Source organism: Nannospalax galili, unplaced genomic scaffold (genome assembly GCF_000622305.1).
Source record: "Nannospalax galili isolate Female #2095 unplaced genomic scaffold, S.galili_v1.0 scaffold129, whole genome shotgun sequence".
In the NCBI taxonomy this organism is placed as follows: domain Eukaryota; kingdom Metazoa; phylum Chordata; class Mammalia; order Rodentia; family Spalacidae; genus Nannospalax; species Nannospalax galili.
In genome coordinates, this window is record NW_008360030.1 from 401,690 (window position 1) to 418,388 (window position 16,699).

Here is a 16,699-nt window from a genome sequence, read left to right on the forward strand (position 1 = left end):
GGACCCATGTTCAATTCCCAGCACCCACATGGTGGCTGACAACCATCCATAACTCCATTTACAGGAGAATTAAATTTTGTCTTCTGCCCTCCACGGGCATTGTACGACACAGGTGTACTTACATGCATGCAGACAATACACATAAAAATTAAAATAATATTTTTTTAAAAAGTAAGAGGGTGGATTCATCTCTCTCTGCTCCTGATTGCAGATGTAGTGTAACTACATGCCTCAAGCTCCTGTTTCCTTGACTTCGCCACCGTGAAGTGGAGATTGTACCCTGTACAAATGAACTGTACCCTCAAACTATAGTCCAAAATAAACTTTTCCTGCTTTTTTCTAATGTTAAGGGGCTGGAGAGACGGTTCAGTGGTTAACAGCACTTGCTGCTCTTGCAGAGGACCCACATGGTGGCTTACAACCATCTATAACTCCAGTTCCAGTGATCTGACACCCCCTTCTGGATTTCATGGGCACCAGGATATACATTGTGCACAGAATAGCAAACATTCATACACATAAAAAATGAATACATCGTGGGACTGGAGAGATGTCTCAGGGGTTAAGAACACTGCTGCTCTTCCAGAGGATCTGGGTTCAGTTCCTGTCATCCACATGGCAGCTCAAAACCACCTGTAATTTCAGTTACAAGGATCTGGTGCCCTCTTCTGACCTCCACAGACACACCATGGACACAGTGCGCATAATATACATGAAGGCAAACCATTCATACACATAAATATATTTTTTTTGGTCTTTTTTGAGACAGGGTCTCCCTGTAGCCCCAGCTGTCCTGGAACTCACTATGTAGACCAGGCTGGCCTTGAACTCAGAGATCTGCCTGCCTCTGCCTCCCAAGTGCTGGGATTAAAGGCGTGCGCCACCATGCCCAGCTATAAATATCTTTTTAAAAAGTTAAATAAGGGGCTAGAGAGGTGACTCAGTGGCTATGAGCACTGGCTGCTCTTGCAGAGGACCTGGGTCTGATTCCCAGCACCCACACGGTGGCTGACAACTGTCCATAACTCCAGTTCCAGGGGAATATGACGTCCTCTTCTGATCTCTACAAGCACTGCATGACATGGGTACACTTACACACATGCAGGCAATACACTCATACATATAAAGAAAATTTTAAATGTTAAATAAATCTACTTTTAAATGAAGAAGGTGGAGAGCTGGAGGTGTGCCTTAATGATAGAGGACTTGCTAGGGTACACAAGGCTCTGGATTCTATCTATAGTACCACACACATGCACAGAAAAGAGGCTGAATAAATGTGACAAATTATATAAATATGAACAAAAAGAAAACTGGGAAAATTGAACTTTAGAGCAAAAAAATTTACCCAGGATAAAAAGAGGTGCAAATATTTAAAAAGGGTCAATTCATCAAGAAAATATACAATTTGAAAGTGTATGTACCTAATGACAGCATTCTAAAACATACAACCCCAAAACTATCATATCAAGTAGAGAAATAATTGAAAAAGATTATAGCTGTCATTGTCTGTTTTTCCCCCAAGCTAATAGAACTAGTAGATAGAATCTCAGAAAGAACAGGAGCCTGCAGAGATGGCTCAGTTGATAAAGTGCCTGCCCCCCCCCCCCAAGCACGAGGACTCAAGTTTGGATTCCCTGGCATCCATGTAAAAGTTGGGTGTGACAGCATGCCTCTGTAATCCCAGTGCTGGGGAGCGCAGAGACAGGCAGTTTCCCGGAGCTCACTGAGCAGTCTAGAGTCTAGCCAAATGGAGCTCCAGCTTCAGTGAGACAACCTGTGTCAAAGAATGAAGTAGAGAGTGGCCAAGGAAGACACTTGATGTCGACCTTCAACTTCCACATGCATATGCATGGACATTCACATGCATATGTGCACACCCACATGAACACAGACACAAAGAACCAAATACCACCACCAACTTCCTAAATCTAATGCACATTTATAGAACATTCCATTCCAAACAAGCAGACATTTTTCTCAAGTGCTTAAAGATCAGGAAGATAGGCTCTAGCTTGGTTCAAAATCCAACTTCAATAAATTTCAAAGAATTGAAATCATGAAAAGTTTTCTGTTCATAATAGAATTAAACCTGAAATCAGTACCAGAAATGATAATAATAAACCCTCCAAGCATTTGGAAATTATCCAACATACTCTAATCCATGCGACAAAGACAAAATCTAGGAAATTAAAAATATTTAGAACCCAACACCGGCTGCTCTTGAAAAGGACCTGGGTTCAGTTTCCAGCACCCACATGGTGGCTAACAACGGTCTTTAGCTCCAGTTCCAGGGGATTTAACACCCTCTTCAGGCTTATGAAAGCATTGCATGCCATCGGTGCACTTGCATATGTGCAGGCAGAACACACACATAAATGAAAATGAAAATACTAGCTGAGCCTGGTCACAGGCCTGTAGTCTCAGCTACCAAGGAGGCTGAAGCAGGAGGAACACTTAAGTGTTGAGACAGACAAACCTGGGCAATATAGCTAGACCTTGACTTAAAACAGCCCTGGGCATGGTGGTGCACGCCTTCAATCCCAGCACTTGGGAGGCAGAGGCAGGCGGCTCTCTGTGAGTTCAAGGCCAGCCTGGTCTACATAATGAGTTCCAGGATAGCTGGGGCTACAGGGAGACCCTGTATCAAAAAGACCAAAAAAAAAAAAAAAACCAGCCCTGGGTCCAAATTGTATACAAACTTTTCCAGACATGTACATGATCTATGTGCTCAAACCACTAATAAAAAATTGAATAATTAGTGAGAACAGGTCTGAAGACACAAAAGAGTAAGAATGCTGGGAAGTTTAGGTCTTCCTGACAGAATTTAGAATGACCTGGGAAACATGCCTCTGGGAGTGTTAGTGAGGATGCTTCCAGATGTTTAACTTAAGTGGCAAGACCCACCCTGAATGTAGGTGGTGCCTTCCATGGACTGGGGACCCAGAATGCAGTCGCAATATGCCTTGCACTCCTACTTCAACAACCAAGAGTTGCTCAAACCACCATGCCTTCCTTGCCAGGATGAACTGTACTCAACTAACTTTGACCAAGATAAGCCCTTCCTTAAGTGGCTTTTTATATTTTGTCACAGCAATAAAAAAAAGTGGCTAATACAGGTACCAGTTCACTCAAATTGTTCCATAACTTTTTTTTTTTTTTTTTTCTTTTCGAGGAAGGGGCTCCCCTTAGCCCCAGCTGTCCTGGAACTCACTATGTAGACCAGGCTGGCCTCGAACTCACAAAGATCCGCCTGCCTCTGCCTCCCAAGTGCTGGGATTAAAGGCGTGCGCCACCAGGCCCGGCTGTTCCATAACTTTTAAAGGAATTCCAGTTGATATTGTAGCAGTTGATATTGTAGCACTTAAGTGATTTATGAATTTATAAATGGACTGATGTGCACTTTATTAATAGAACATATGTTTAGTGTGTGCCTAAATTCAATTCCCAACACCAAAAAGAACCCTAATAAAATTAAATATTACTGAAGACCAAATTAAGATAACTGAAAATATTCTGAATTTGGAAGCTGGTGGTGGTATCTATAGTCCCAGTAGTCAGGAGGCTGAGGCAGGAGGATTATCATGAGTTCAAGCCCAGCTTGGGTGACAGAGTGACACTCGGTCTCAACAAATGAACAGAAAACAAAACAAAAACCCAAAACCAAACAGAACATAGTTGGAGAAATCACACTATCTACTTTATATATGTTTGTGCTGCCAGGGATTGAATCCAGAGCTTTGTGCATGCTAGGCAAGCCCTTCACCACTGAGCTGGAACTGCAGCTTGGCACTACCTAACTTTGAGGTGGATTTCTATGAACAGAAAGTAGATCAGTAATTTCCTGGGGATGGGGCACAAGCATGCTGAAGGGCAGAGGGGAAGGATTATAAGGAAAGTTTTGAGAATAGTAGACAGATTCATTATTTTGTCTATGGTGTTGGTATCATGAATATGTATATATGATAATTTTGTTAAATTTTATACTTTAAATATGTTCAGGCCAATTATAACTCAATAATATTACTTTAAAATTATTTCCAAACCAGGCATGATGGCACACATCTATAATCCTAGCACTTGGGAAGTGGAGACACGCAGGAGAATCAAGAGTTAAAGGTCAACCTAAGCTACATAGCAAGTTCAAATCCAGCCTGGGAAACATGTCTCAAAAAGGCCAGTGAGATGGTGTAAGGGTGCTTGGGACCAAGTGTGGCAAACTGAGTTTGATCCCTGGAACCCACATAGGGCAAGGAGAACCAACTTCCCATAGTTGTCCTCTGACCTCCCTTGAGCACTCGTACACACACACACACACACACACACACACACACACACACACACACACAAATAAGTAAATGTAAAAAAATTAAAAATTTTTTTTTCCAACATAATGTATTCCTTTTTATGTCCAGTAGGTGGCAGTTAGAACCATGGATTTTGCCAGAGTGTTTGAATCCCATCCTCTGGCAATATTTTAGCTTGTAAAATAACACGCAATTATAATAAACCATCCACAAATTTCTGTGTATTCATTTTTTGAAGCTTTGGGTATAGTAAGTATGGAATGCAGAATGAAGATTAGACATGCTCCCATTTCAACGTCTCTGAGCAATTTACAAAGGATCAATAGGTTGTTTGACAGTTCAACTACTCTTTGAATTTCTATAGGATTTACAGAAGGCCTTAGTGTGTGTTATTAAAACTACCTGTCATCTCCTGTGAAAAGTGCTCTACATTAAAATTGTAAATTAAGGGTGCTGGGGATGTAGCTCACTGTTCAAACATGTGCTTTATTAATACACCATGTCCTGGACCCATTCCCAAATATCTCCTCCAAATTGAAAATTAAAACTTAACCCTGCTATAATATTAATGCCTCATTTTTAAAGCTAGCTTGAAATTTCATTGATTTCAGCCCCAGATTTCCTAGTTGTCTTCAAAGCTTCTTCCTCTGTCAGGAAAGATCTGTGACTCATCCTGCATAGGGGTAGGGGGCAATTCCTTTGACCCCAAGACCAGTTATCTGTTTAAAAAAAGAAAAAAAAAAGAGAGAAACTCTGATGAAAGGCAATTCATTAATATTCCTTAAGACCATTGTTATGAAGCCAGGCATGACAGTGGTAACTAGTAATTCCAGCACTTGGGAGGCTGAGGCAGGAGACTGCTATGAGTTTGAGGCCAGCCTGGGCTATAGAGTGAGATTTTGTCACAAAAGCAACTAGGCAAGCAAACGCCTAGTTATAATTTATAATAATATGTCTAGCTACCTGTAATAAACCCTATTTTATTTCCTATCATGAAAAATAACTGGCTAGCTATTTATAGCTCAACCAGTTTTCATAGATTACAGTCCTCCTAGCAAGTGCTTACATGGACTTAAAACTGAATTTATTTCTATCATTTTCTCATTTGCTACGAAAGGAGTTTCTATGTTTCTACATTTTTTTTAGAAAGTGTTGTACTATACAGTGTAGGCTGGTTTCAAACTCATAATCTTCATGCATCATGGAGTTTACTACCATGCCTGGTGTTTTTACATTTGTTTTCAAACTCAAAATGTCTATGATTTTTAACAATTTGTGCTGTCACAGAAAAATGTTAAAAACCTGAAAATAGTTTTATGACAGCAAAACTATTAAGTGATCTTAAAACACGTTGCAAACTCTGGTTTTCCAAGCTTATTCTACTAATTTGAAATAGTTCAACAAATACTGTTGAAGCATAAAAATATGTATTTTTTGGTCTTTTTGAGACAGGGTCTCCCTGTAGCCCCAGCTGTCCTGGATTCACTATGGAGACCAGGCTGGCCTCAAACTCACAGAGATCCATCTGCCTCTGCCTCCCAAGTGCTGGGATTAAAGGCGAGCACCACCACACCCGGCTGAAGCATAAAAATATTTTAAAATACTGTAAAAATGTAGGCCAGACACATCATCCTGGACTTACATAACATTCTATAAAACCTGAACAATTAAGTCTAGTGTGATTAGCTTAATGTGCTAAGTGGAATTAGGTTTGGGAAGTATGCAAAAGCACAGATCAGTTGCTTAACAGAGGACCCTCCATATCCCCCCCCACAAAAAAAATGGCCATACCACCTTGAAAATTCCACCAGCTTCAGGTTGCCTCAATAGGCCATCAGGGTCCATCCCGTCTCTGGCACAGGTCACATACATTTCAGAGTAATCCTTCCCTCCGAAGCAGCATGAAGTTGTTTTATCAACAGGCAATTTCACAGTTTGGAGTTTTTTCCCTAGGTCACCAAATTTTAAAAAATATTTTATTTATTATTTTTATTTTATGTGTATGAGTGTTTTGCCTACATGTATGCAAGCGCACCTGCTTCATGCAATGCCCACAGATATCAGAAGAGGGTGTCGGAGCCCCTGGAACTGGAGTTACAGACAGTTGTTAGCTGCCATGTGGGTGCTGAGAACTGAACCCAGGTTCTCTGCAAGAGCAGCCAGTGCTTTTAACCAGCCCTGGTGACCAAATATTTTATTTGAAGTTCAGTTCTGGCAATTTCAAACTTAAACAATACTTCTGAACCTTTTGTGGATAATGAAGTTCTAAGAGATTGTGGAGGTAAGAATACATCCTTTGGAGAGGGTTGGTATAGGTTTCACTCAGAACCCTGTTATGGTCTGGTACTATGTACCCCAGGCTGCCACAAACTCAACATCTTTCTGCTTTAGTGTCCTGAGTGCTGGGATCAGAGACATGTGCCATCATACCATCTGGTTCCCATCCTTGCATTTAATCTGCTTTCAGTGACAATTTATTTTGGACAGAGAGACTTGCTTCCATGGGAAAAGTTTTTATAGTGAAATTTATAGTGAATTTGGGGCTATCTTTTGCCTTTATTTCTAAAATCGTCCAATTAAGACCACTGAATATGCCGCTAGCCAGTAATGGTCACTATCACTGGTAAAAGTTTTCTAGACTGGGTGGAGATTTTGCCGTGGGCTTACCTGTTTCAGGATCTAGGCGAATCACTCTTCCTCCATTGTAACAGGCCACCCAAAGCTTTCCCTCAGCATCAATGCACATTCCATCTGGGATTTGTTCATCTTTCTCCAGCTTGTAAACACTTCTGCGGTTGGCTGTGGTTAAAAACAAAATCGAAACACAACAAAACAATGGGCCACACAATGCTGACAATTGGACAGTGAGCTCTCTAACTGATTATAAATACTGGCCACTTACACTTGTCCAGTGCCTGGCATATAAACAAAGGATTTTTTACCACATGATTTGAGATGGATTCACTCCCTTTTGTTTTTAGACATACATAGCTGTCTAGGATTTCAGAGGAAGAGAAAAAAACCTTTGTTTTTCAATACTAGGGATAGAATCTAGAGCCTCATGCATGCTAGACAAATGGTCTCCCACTGAATCCCAGAAAGCAGAATTCTTTATTTGTTGTGCCTTCCTTCCTTCCTTCCTTCCTTCCTTCCTTCCTTCCTTCCTTCCTTCCTTCCTTCCTTCCTTCATCATCTTCCTTTCCTTTCTTTTCCTTTCCTCTCCTTTTTTTTTTTGACAAGGACTCATTTTATATCCAAGGCCAGCCTAGAATGTGTATAGCTCAAGCTGTCCTCACAGTCCTGGTAATCCTCCTGCCTCAGACTTCAAAGCCTTGGGATTACAGTTGTGTCATTTTATTCTGTTTTGTTTTGAGACAGTGTTTCTCTGTAGCCCCAGCTGGCCTGGAACTTGCTATGTAGACCAGGCTGGCCTCCAGTTCACATAGATCCACATGCCTCTGCTTCCTGAGAGCTGGGATTAAAGGTATGTGCCTTCAAGCCTGGCCAGAATTCTTAATAAAGTGTCAATAGGTAGCTCTTTGAGGCTGACCTGAACTGAAGGTCTACAGACCTATCTCAGATATTCTTGAGTCTGTGCTTAGACCTTCACTATCTTAATTACGGAAATGCCTACTTTGACCAAGCCTAAGATTTATAAGGTAACTTAATGGTGCCACATGAACAAAATCTGGAGAGACATGCATTCTTTTTTGACTGAGTAAATGCTACAAAATCAAAAATAAATATTGGAAGAGCTCATTTCTGAAAGAAGGGGAATTCTCAAACCTACTGGCTAGTTAAAAGAGAATTAACAATATACACAAAATGAACATCAAAAGGTAGAGGGCTGGGGGGTGTACCTCAGTGGTAGAGTGCATGTTTAGCACATATGAGCTGGGTTCGATCCCCAGCACCTCAAAAAACAAGACAGAAAAGCAATCAGCTACAAAATTCAGGTCATTACAGCAATCACATTGAGGTATAATAGAAAAATGTTAAAACCATGTGTAAGGAAATTGGGTAAGAACAGTCATAGAAAAAGAAGAGTACTACATATTTCAAAGCATAACATCTGTACTAGAATATTTTGCCTCTGATTAAATCTACATGGAGAGTCTTGTGATTTTTTTTCAAGTCATTTTTATGATTGGTTTTGCTCTTTTGGTCTGGCACCTTTCATCAAACAGTTTCAAGGTCTCCCTTCTAAGTTCTTCTAAATAATTTCTTCTCTCACAGTTTCCAACTGTGGCTCATTTATAGCACATTGATGGAATTGAACCAACCTGTAAGTACTTTAATTTTTCCAGTTTCAAAGGTTATTTGTTTGCCTCTGAATACTTGCCTATGGTTAACTAAAGTACAAATAAGAAACAGGAACCGAAAACCTCTTTTTCTCTTTTATCACATTCTGTTGTATGTTATGTGCCTCTAGGCACCTTCTGGGAGGGTGGAATCTATTTTCCAGTGAGGCCCTTTCTGGTGATGGAAAGAAAGAAAGATTAAAGGCCTATCTATATTAGACTAGTTAAATCCCCAGTCCCAAATACCAGATTTCACACGCGTTGAGAGCCATTGTTTGACTGGAAGCTTAGTCAAATCTACGTACTCATCATTATACTGGAAAGTTCTCTATTTGACAGATAAAGACATTTTAACACAGACTAAAGGAGAGGTCCATTACCAGTCATGAACATAAGAAAATAATGTGAACAGTACTGTGAAAAAATAATAAAGATGTTCATACAGATCTGTCCTGTTTGCAGGTCATAGTCAAAGGCATCCACGGAGTAGGACAGGCTGTCAATGTAGTAGAAAATTTTGTGGTCTAGGGACCAATCCAAACCATTGGAGATATCCACTTGGTCAAAGTATTTCTTTACATGGTGATCAGGAAAGAGGGAGTACAAGGACCCTTGGTGCCATTCAAGAACTGCTGGGGCAGTTTCCTCAGCCATGGTGCCTGTGGGAACCAAAGAACATTAGCTCAACCTCACAGCATCTCACCCCACACACCACACGACCCCATCCTTTCTTACCAGGGGTCATTTGCAGTATTTAAGTCAAGGAGATTATTATAGAATCTCAATTTGGCTTTTATATCTTTAAAATAAATTTGTATTGATTCCTCAAGAATTTTCAAATAATGCAAATAGAAACTACCCTGAGGCTCATTGTGGTGGTACACACCTATAATCCAAGCACTATAGAGCATGGGACTAGAAGATACTAACTCTGAGATCAACTTGAGCTACATAACAATCCCCTGTCTCAAACATTACACACACACACACACACACACACACACACACACACACACACAATTTAGAGGTTAGGTTTCAAATAAGAAGGGGTGAAACATGTTCTAAACTCATTTTCTCCTACTGAGCACAAGTATAAAACCTGGACAAAACACATGGTATAAGTCAAGTGTGGTGACATAATCCTAGCACTCTGAAGACTGAAGAAGGGAGGAAGATCAGGAGTTTGAGGTCATCCTGAGGTACATAGAAGCATAACCCCCTAAAGCTGTTCATGATCTCTTAGGCTCATCCTCAGCCTGTACCACATAGATCAGATTGTAATGAGTATCCCAAAGATTTTTGGAGTGGAGCTAATTGGTAGAATTCCTCTGCTCCCAGCTGACTGAGAAGTATACTTAATAGCATCTTGAAACATGTGGCCGTTCTCTAAATCAAAATGCTTGAAGGCAATGAAATGAAAATGTCACATTACATATGGTAGATATTTGGGGGCAAAGAGGGAAGTTACATATTGAAAATTGTTGATTAATTAAGAATACATAGTAATTCTAAATGCATATATGGTTAATAACAGAGCTTCAATATACATAAAGCAAAATTTGTCATAACTGAAAGAAGAGGTAAAAAATATTGGTTTATATTGAGGACTATCAACATCCTTCTACCAATGATAGAGATAAGTAGATAGAAAGTCAGCAAAGGTAAAGAAGAACTGAAAGCATCAACCAAGTCTTAACTGATGTGTTCTTCTCAAGTGAACTTGAGAACTTGGGTGGACTTGAGTATCACATAACTTCAGAGGACAGAGCAGACTCTGACTATCATGGAAACTGGAAGCCTCACGTCATGTTCCATCTGAAAGAAGAGGAAAACAGACTGCAAATAGGAGCAGCAAGTCCGAATAGTGAACAAGACAGAGTAGATGCTCCTTCCCTGGGGAGGATGGTCAATCAGCAGTTTTCTGCTTTGGAGCAGTTGGGTTTGCTTTATGAGCATTGTTCCACACTAGCACCCTCACAGGAAGAGATGGAAGATCACACCAAAAGGGATAGTCTTCTCTTTCCTCCTTCTAAGGAGGTTGCGCTATGTAGCCAAGGCTGGCCTTAAGCTTTCAATATTTCCCCCTCAGCTTCCTGAATGCTAGGATTACAGTTGTATACCACCAAGATCAGCTTCATAACTCATTTATCTTGCAGAGATTACAGGCAGAAGGACTCTTAATGGACTCACAACTTTAATCTTTTAACCTATCTTGAATGATATCTGTGTTTATAAATGGTCCAGCAGGATGGGGCCAGATCTTACCTGCCTTTCACAGGGATAGTAAGTGGGGCATGACCAAAAACATGAAGGGGCAGTGTTGGGGAATAAAAAAAGAGAGAAGCTGAATCAACTCTGGATAACTTACAGGGTCATTGTTATGGGAGGTAAATGAAAAATAAGTGTGAAATGCATTAGCTAATTTTAAACTACAGTTAAAATTCTTTTAAAGTTATGTGTAGTCAGGTGTCGTGGTACATGACTACATGACTGTAATCCCAGCATTTGGGAGGTAGAGGCAGGAGGATGGCAAGTTCAAGGCCAGCCTGGGTTGCATAGCAATTTTGAGGGCATCCTGGGTTTCATAGTGAAACTTTTTCTCAAAACAACAAAACAAAACAAGATAAAACACCAGTTACCTTGCAGCAGAGGAATGCGACAGGACTTTAACTGGGGAATCAAAATTCATCACCAATGAGGGGCAGAGGGGCATTGTGTACCTCCAGATTGGAAACGCTGGGAAGGACAGAACATCACCTACACAGTATTCTGGCCACAAATGCCTAACATCAAACTAATCACAAGGAAACATCAGGCAACCATAAAATGAAGAATGCTCTATTATTAAAGGGGGGAGTTGGGTGGGACTGTATTCTTTAAAAATGGCAATGTCATAAAAAAAAGGTCACAGAAATGTTCCACATTAAGAAGATGAAAAGACAAGGAAAGTAAGTGCACTATGTGATCCAGACTGGTTCCTCTACTAGAGGGGAAAAGTCCATAAAGGGCATTATTTGATCAACTGACGTAACAGGAATAGAGACAGTATATCAGGTAAAATTGAATCAATGTTAAATTTCTATAAGTTGATGACTGTACTGTATTCATGTAAGAATATGCCATTTTTTTCGCCACGCATGGTGGCACATACCTTTAATCCCAGCACTTGGGAGACAGAGGCAGGTGAATCTCTATGAGTTCCAAGCCAGGTAGGACTATAGGGAGACCTTGTCTCAAAAAGACATATATATATATACCATTGTTGCCCGGCATGGTGGTGCATGCCTTTAATCCTAGCACTTGGGAGACAGAGGCAGGCAGATCGAGGCCAACCTGGTCTACCTAGTGAGTTCCAGGCCAGCCAGCTAGTTTACAGGGGCTAGGAGTGAAGAACACTTGTTCAGCATTGTTGCATTCCAGCTGCAGCAACTCCCCCTCCCCAAGACTCAAACACAGGAAAAAAAAAAAGAAGAAAAGAAAAAAGAGAAAGAAATCATACCAGCAAAGTATCGCCCAGCCGGATCCACCTTCCCATCATTGAATCGATTGTTTTTCTTATCTTTATCCACTGTGGCCAGGACAACTACTGATTGATTTTCCCAGTTCAAAGCACAGAACTTGGTTCCAATGGTGGCAACATAACCTCCAGACTGGCGAAGAGCCACTGAACTAACTGGGGCCTCTGCAGAGGCAAAGATAATAGTTAGAAGGCGGTAAGTGGTCTTTTGGCCCAGCAGCACAGAGTCCATTGTGTCACCTGGTATCTCTTAGGAAGGGGCCATGTAATTTTGTTTGTATTGAGACAGTGTCTGGCTACACAGTCAAGGGTGGCTTCTTGGCTCTGCCTTTTGAATGCTGTGATTATAGGCATGTGCTGCCATGCCTGGTTGATATCTTTTCTTTTTAAGGGCTTTATTTTTACCATATTTAATTACAAGTTGTTTCTCAAATATTTTTGAAAGTAAGTATGCTTTTAAAAAGATAGAATTGTGCCAGGTGTGGTGGCACATGCCTTTAGTCCCAGCACTCAGGAGGCAGGAGGTGGATCTCTGTGGGGTCAAGGCCAGCCTGGTCTACACAGTGAGTTCAGGTCAGCTGGGGCTACACGGAGACCCTGTCTCAAAAAGACCAAAAAAAAAAACAAAAACCAGAATTGTGCATGCAATGAGACACAATCTCTTTATTATTATCTCTTTACTATATTATTCTATTTTGTATTTTTAGAGTTTAGGTTTTCAGGGTTTACTATTCTTCCATGTATAGGGCTGGAGAGTTGGCTCAGTGGTTAAGAACACTGGTTGCTCTTGCAGAGGACCCAGGATCCCTTCCCAGCACTCACATGGCAGCTAACAATCATTTGTAACTTCAGTTCCAGGGGATCTGACACTCTGTTCTGACATCCAAGGGCATTGCACAACACAGGTACATTTACAAACATGCAGACAATACACTCATACACATAAATTTTTTTAAAAAATTAAAAATATATTCTTCCATGTGTAAGAATGTTTAAGTGGAGAGATAGATTACCACAGTGAGCAGTCATAAATACCTATCAGAACTTGTTTGAAAACATTTCCTAAGCACCACATCAGTGCTAAGTGGTGGGTGCTTTTTAATACAAAGCCTGGTTCAGAAGTTGATTCAAGTCCTTAAGGGGCCTGGGAATATGCAAAACCCTCTTAGAAGGGCCATACCCTCAACAAGGATCTCAACCATGGCCATAGACTCTTCCTGTTAACTTTCCAAGCTACTGCTAACATCACAAGCCCTTTGCATGGTTTAGAAGGCTTTGCAGATTAGGCGTAGGCCTTTTGTTCATGCTGGGAAGAAAGGATCAGGGAAGGCAGGGGCAGAGTTGGTTTTGCCTCCAGCTGCATTTATATTGCTAGGTAAATTTAAAAGCTGGTCCCAGCCGGGTATGGTGGTGCACATCTGTAATGCCAGCACTTGAGAGGCAGGGAGATTTTGACTTCCAGGCCAGCCTCATAGCAAGTCCCTGCCTTCTAAACAAAGCTAGGGCCTGTGAGATGTCTCAATGAGTAAAGGCTCTTGCCAGCAAGCCTGATTACCTGCGTTCCATCCATAGAACTCACATGGTAGGAGGAAAGACACTTACAAGCTGGCCTCTAAGTTCCATACATGGTGAAAAAAAAAAAAAAAGAGAGAACCGAATATTTCAAGTTTTCCTTGACTTCCACATGTGCTCCATGACACGTGCGTGCGCGCTCACGTAAAACAAGTAAAAATAAAAGTGTCTAAAAAAGAAAGCTACTCAGTCTGGGGATAGAGCTTGTGACAAACACAGGCCCTGGGTTCAATCCCTAGCACCAGAAAAAAGGCTTGCATTCAATTGGATTCATGGGTAAAGACACCAGAAATTCCAGTAGCCTTGGAAATTCCTGATATCTCTTCCCAGGAATCCAGTAATGAAAACAGAAACTTGTCTACTGATAATCACATCAGCCCATTGCTTTCGGCCATAGAAACTTCTGTCTAGGAACCACAAAGCTCACGCTGAAATCCCTTATAATCCTGTCAGGAATCTCACATTTGTGCAGGGAACAAACACAGTCCTGGCTGATGCATTTGAAGCCTTAAAAACATTTTTAAATGAAGAACTAATACACTATTATTATTATGCAAATTAAAGTCTTGGTCTAACCCAAGGTAGATGGAATCTTCAGGTTTTCATGCTATTATCTGAAGGTGTTCAGGAAAGTATGTCAGCATCAAAACAAAACTAGGGGATTGGATGTGTAGCTAAGTGATAAAGCACTTACCTAGCATGCCTGAGGACTAGGGGTCCACTTGCACCATCACAAGAAAGAAAACAAAACTGGGAGCACTGAGCTTGATGGAAGAGGCTAAATACTTATAGATCCATCATTTCCAACTGGGTCCGAATGGAAGGACAGGTATCACAAATCATGGACACAGAAAACATGACAACCCAAAGGGTTTTAAGGCATTTTCTGTATGGTTTAACAAGAAGGTCCCAGGGCAATGACAAACTGGGTGATGGGCCCCCTCTCCTGGCAAAAGATGGCTAATGGCAAAGGAAGGAGCCCAGCCCTCATCCTTACCCACAGCCACTCGTTGCACTTGCTTGCTGAGCAGATCCCACCGGCAAACCTTCTTTGCAGGGATATCTACGAAGAGCAGAGAGTTGGTCGCTTCCTCCCATACTGGAGACTCCCCACACCTACAGTTCTCTCGCAAAACGCACTCAATCTTGATGGAAGACATTGTCACAGGAGAAACCTATCGAAGGTAATAGAACAAATGAAAGGAATTGCATGGAGCAAATTCAGCATATCTGGTTTAAGACCCTAGTAGAAATCCCAGCACAGACTGCAAACATACCTCCTTTTATGGCGCTATGCAGATACTGCAGCTGTCACCAATTGAAAGTTAATGGCAATCTTGCACTGAGCAAGTCTATTGGCACCAGGTTTCCAACAACTCAAACAATAATAAAGTTTGTTGTCTTTTATTTAGCCCCAGCTGGCCTGGAACTTTTTATGTAGACCAGGCTGGCCTCAGTCTCACAGAGATCTGCCTGCCTCTACCCTGCAAGTGCTGGGATCAAAAACACACCACCATGCTCAGCACAATAAAGTATTTTTAAATTAAGGTATGTATAATGTTTGGGGTTTTTTTTCAGTCATGATAATGCTGCACATAGTAAACTTGTGCACGCTGCAACTGTAACTTTTATATGCATTGAAAAGTCAAAAAAAAAAAACCCGTGCCTTGCTTTATTGTGAAATTTACTTTATCACAGTGGTCTAGAACCAAATCTGCAATCTCCCTGAGGTATGCCAGTGTTAGACTGGAACTGGAAATGTGGGCATACGTTCCCTGAATCAGAGCAAGGTGTGCAGCGACAGGAGGAGAAGTGTAGGAGGAAGATGAAAGGGCTGATAGGAAATAACATGGGACATCTTCAGTCAACTTACCTGTGACGGTTTTCCAAGGTATCTTTAAAAGAGAAAGGTGACAGTCTAACATCCACACCTCAGTGAACCTGCTACTCAAACCATGCAAGGCCACCTTTTATGCCAGCACCCTGGGCCCCAAAGTAGGTCAAGGGGTGGGCAGCTCCCTTATTGGTGGCCCCTCTTGGTATACCTTCAGGTCATCTCCTGCTGAAACCCCTCCCCCCAACACCATTGGTGCTATTGATTCCCTTGGAGGCTAGCCAGTTTTATAAATGTATTCACCAGTGATTATATGCTGAATTAAATTAATAGTTAGAGGCTGGGTGCATGGCTGTGGCAGAACACTTTCTAGCATGTGCTATATATCCTTGGTCAAGCTCCAGCACTGTCCCCATCCCCCCACCCCCCCAAAAAAAACCTATCATCCTTTTTCAAATTCAGACAATAGCAGGGGTAAAGGATGTTTTTTTCTGGTAAGTGTACTTTTTTTACGATTGAACCCAGGGCCTCAAAAGCATAGTGCCACTGAACTGCACCCCCAGCTCCACCAGTGAACTGATACTCCCTTAGTTGTGTCTTGCTTCCTAGGAGGGCCTAAGGCCATTTTGGCTGGGAGCCTTGAAAACCACAAGCAAAGAACATTCTATGCTTGGACTTTAGGCCAAAGATTGTGACCAGGAAACTGGTAGAAGAAAAAGGAAACTTATTAAAAAAAGATCAGTCAAGAATTCTACCTTGGAAGAGGCAGGCAATTTTGAAGAGCCTGGCTCTGCCCAAGTCTGCCCTGAGTAGGCAGTTACAGTGCTATTGGAAATTGCATGTACCTTTTTGTTTCTCCCAGGTGTCTAGCTGCTTGGAACTAAGAGGTCCCTCCCATGGATGGGCAAATGAATCCAAGGGGGTAGGAGTGGGGAACAATTTTTAGTTTAATGTTTCCTTCAACAAACTTCAGTTTTTGGAAACAGAACTCAGACTTGTCTGAAACACTGACAGCCGGCTTCAAAGCATTTGTGATTTTCACTGGCTGTTAAAAATTGGCCCAGGCTCCAAAGAGCTTTCATGCTATCAATCTTAGATAAGACCCGAGATCAGAGGTGGGACTTTTGCAATAGGACTTTTAACCCCACATTCTGTCTGTCCGAAGAGC

General features: G+C 41.5%; 1 protein-coding gene across 2 annotated transcripts; it reads right to left on the bottom strand.

Annotated features, from left to right (window-relative positions):
* Positions 1 to 4,506: 4,506 nt before the first annotated feature.
* Rgn (regucalcin) lies at positions 4,507 to 15,676 on the bottom strand. 2 transcript variants are annotated; one of them, XM_008824096.2, is made up of 7 exons: positions 15,571 to 15,676; positions 14,695 to 14,872; positions 12,108 to 12,290; positions 9,052 to 9,267; positions 6,975 to 7,106; positions 6,102 to 6,256; positions 4,507 to 5,026 (listed from the first exon to the last, which is right to left on the bottom strand). In XM_008824096.2, exons 2-7 carry the CDS (start codon positions 14,855 to 14,857, stop codon positions 4,976 to 4,978), a joined length of 900 nt encoding a protein of 299 aa, XP_008822318.1. In that variant the 5' UTR covers positions 14,858 to 14,872; positions 15,571 to 15,676; the 3' UTR covers positions 4,507 to 4,975. The 2 variants fall into 2 exon arrangements, with proteins under 2 accessions (XP_008822318.1, XP_029415020.1); XM_029559160.1 differs by having other exon boundaries at positions 6,099 to 6,256.
* Between the last annotated feature and the right edge of the window lie 1,023 nt (positions 15,677 to 16,699).